This window comes from Etheostoma spectabile, chromosome 21 (genome assembly GCF_008692095.1).
Source record: "Etheostoma spectabile isolate EspeVRDwgs_2016 chromosome 21, UIUC_Espe_1.0, whole genome shotgun sequence".
NCBI lineage: Eukaryota > Metazoa > Chordata > Actinopteri > Perciformes > Percidae > Etheostoma > Etheostoma spectabile.
The window spans coordinates 23,429,897-23,431,676 of NC_045753.1; the positions used below are offsets into that span (position 1 = coordinate 23,429,897).

At 38.1% G+C, this 1,780-nt stretch overlaps 1 protein-coding gene across 1 annotated transcript in view; it reads left to right on the forward strand.

The window, feature by feature from the left end:
* Positions 1 to 719, forward strand: part of LOC116671462 (NADPH oxidase organizer 1) — a 3,557-nt gene extending 2,838 nt beyond the window's left edge. The window contains exon 8 of the mRNA XM_032502777.1: positions 1 to 719. This exon is cut by the window's left edge and continues 585 nt beyond it. Coding sequence (XP_032358668.1) covers positions 1 to 109 — 109 coding nt within the window. The 3' untranslated portion in view covers positions 110 to 719.
* The last annotated feature ends 1,061 nt before the right edge of the window (positions 720 to 1,780 follow it).

Sequence of the window (1,780 nt, forward strand, 5' to 3'; positions counted from 1 at the left end):
ACCCAAAACTGAGGAGATCCTGACCCGCTGCACCACCATGACCCGCAAGGCAGCCCTGGCCACCAAGACCCGGCTCCAGATTCAGCCAGAGTCCATCCACAGCCGCTAGGGAATCATAAGCCTCTGATTTATGATGTATTCATGTCACATACTTAATCTGTTCGACCCCACAGGGTCTGTCAGTCAAATGCGTTTTATGCAGCATTGTTCATATATCTATTTCCAATTCATACCAAAGATGGGAGAGAAAGCAACCTTGACAAGCTTATTGTATGGTCAATACTGTAAGATGATGTTTAAATATGTCCCTTTTGATCAAATAGAGCATGGCACCTTAGGTTGGAATTTTTCACTCAGTGTAAGAAAAATAATAATATTAATAATAATGTAGCTTCAGTGAAGCGTTAGAAGGAGCAGGTACAAGTAAATGTATGTGACATTGTCATGTCAACACCTCAATGAATAGACTGAATGCCAGTGTGAAGGCTTTTTGATCGACTTCCAAGTTAGGACATTGAAATTTGTGAAGGAAAAGAATTGTCCTGTCAGGGCATTTTCCTAATCAATGATTACCTTAAATTTCTTTTTAGTTGCTTGTTGTATGAATATGTATATTGTGTATATTGTCTGCAGTATGTGCTGCATTATAACCTGTTCACAATGAAGCTTTGTTATGTAACTTTAACATAAACATGCCAATAAAATCTCATGTACACGACCAAAGTAACAAGTTGTCCCTGAATCTAGACAGAGGGCATATAACAGTGGGTATGTATGCTGGCAACCGTAACTTTTCTGGTATTTCTACCTAAAAAATAGTTTTTTTTTTTAAATATCTGAATGCACTATGCTGCACCACAGCCACAGGTAATGCTTTATATATTTCTGGCCACAAATTGCAATTTAGGGATGACTTTATTCCTACGGATATATGTTATTCCATATCAGTGTGTTAAGGCCGCTTTCATTCATGTTTATAATCCTTTGAGTGAAAGACCTGTCCAGATGTGAGTCTAACACATAAACCACATCAAAATCTCCACTGATAATAAGATGTATGGTGGACATGTCTGGGATTAAACCAAATATGTTTCTAAAGAATTTTGGATGTCGTGATTTGGGCCGTACATATTTGATAGTGTTGTTGGGATTGAGTGCATTTCCCCCAAGACCATAACATATCTCCCATTTTTGTCCTGAATTGTGGATTGGTACCTAAAAGGATCTCCCTTGTCTTTATAGAAAACTTAGAGTGAAATATTTGGCTTATCCATCTACATCTAAGTGTAGTGATTGAAAACAGGTAAGTTTCCAGAAACAAACCGGAGCGGGAGGCCACGTATATAAATGGAATTTATTCACAGTTTGCACAGATTAAAAAGACTAGCAAAAAACAGCGAACAGCGCCAGCGTGGACACAGTAGCGACTTTAAAAAAAGAAATAAATAAAGTGCAATGGCACCGGCGCACACTTGATTTAAATAGCAAAGATTTCACTGGAATAATTTAGAGGCTATTAATATGCCATAGGACCCAATACACACAATAAAAGAGCAATATAACAGAATACCACCGCACACTTTAAAACTCAAACATTGATCACATGCAGGGAATATTAAAAGGCAATACACGTCAAACCACACTAGTAAGCAATAAGGAGTCTCTAAAGCTATCGCTAAGCCTCTAACCGGTCCTAAGATTGAGCCGCGCCCGTCAGCATCCCCTTTAACAATGATAATATTTCAAAAGAACAAAACAAACCCAACTAAGCAAAGAAAAC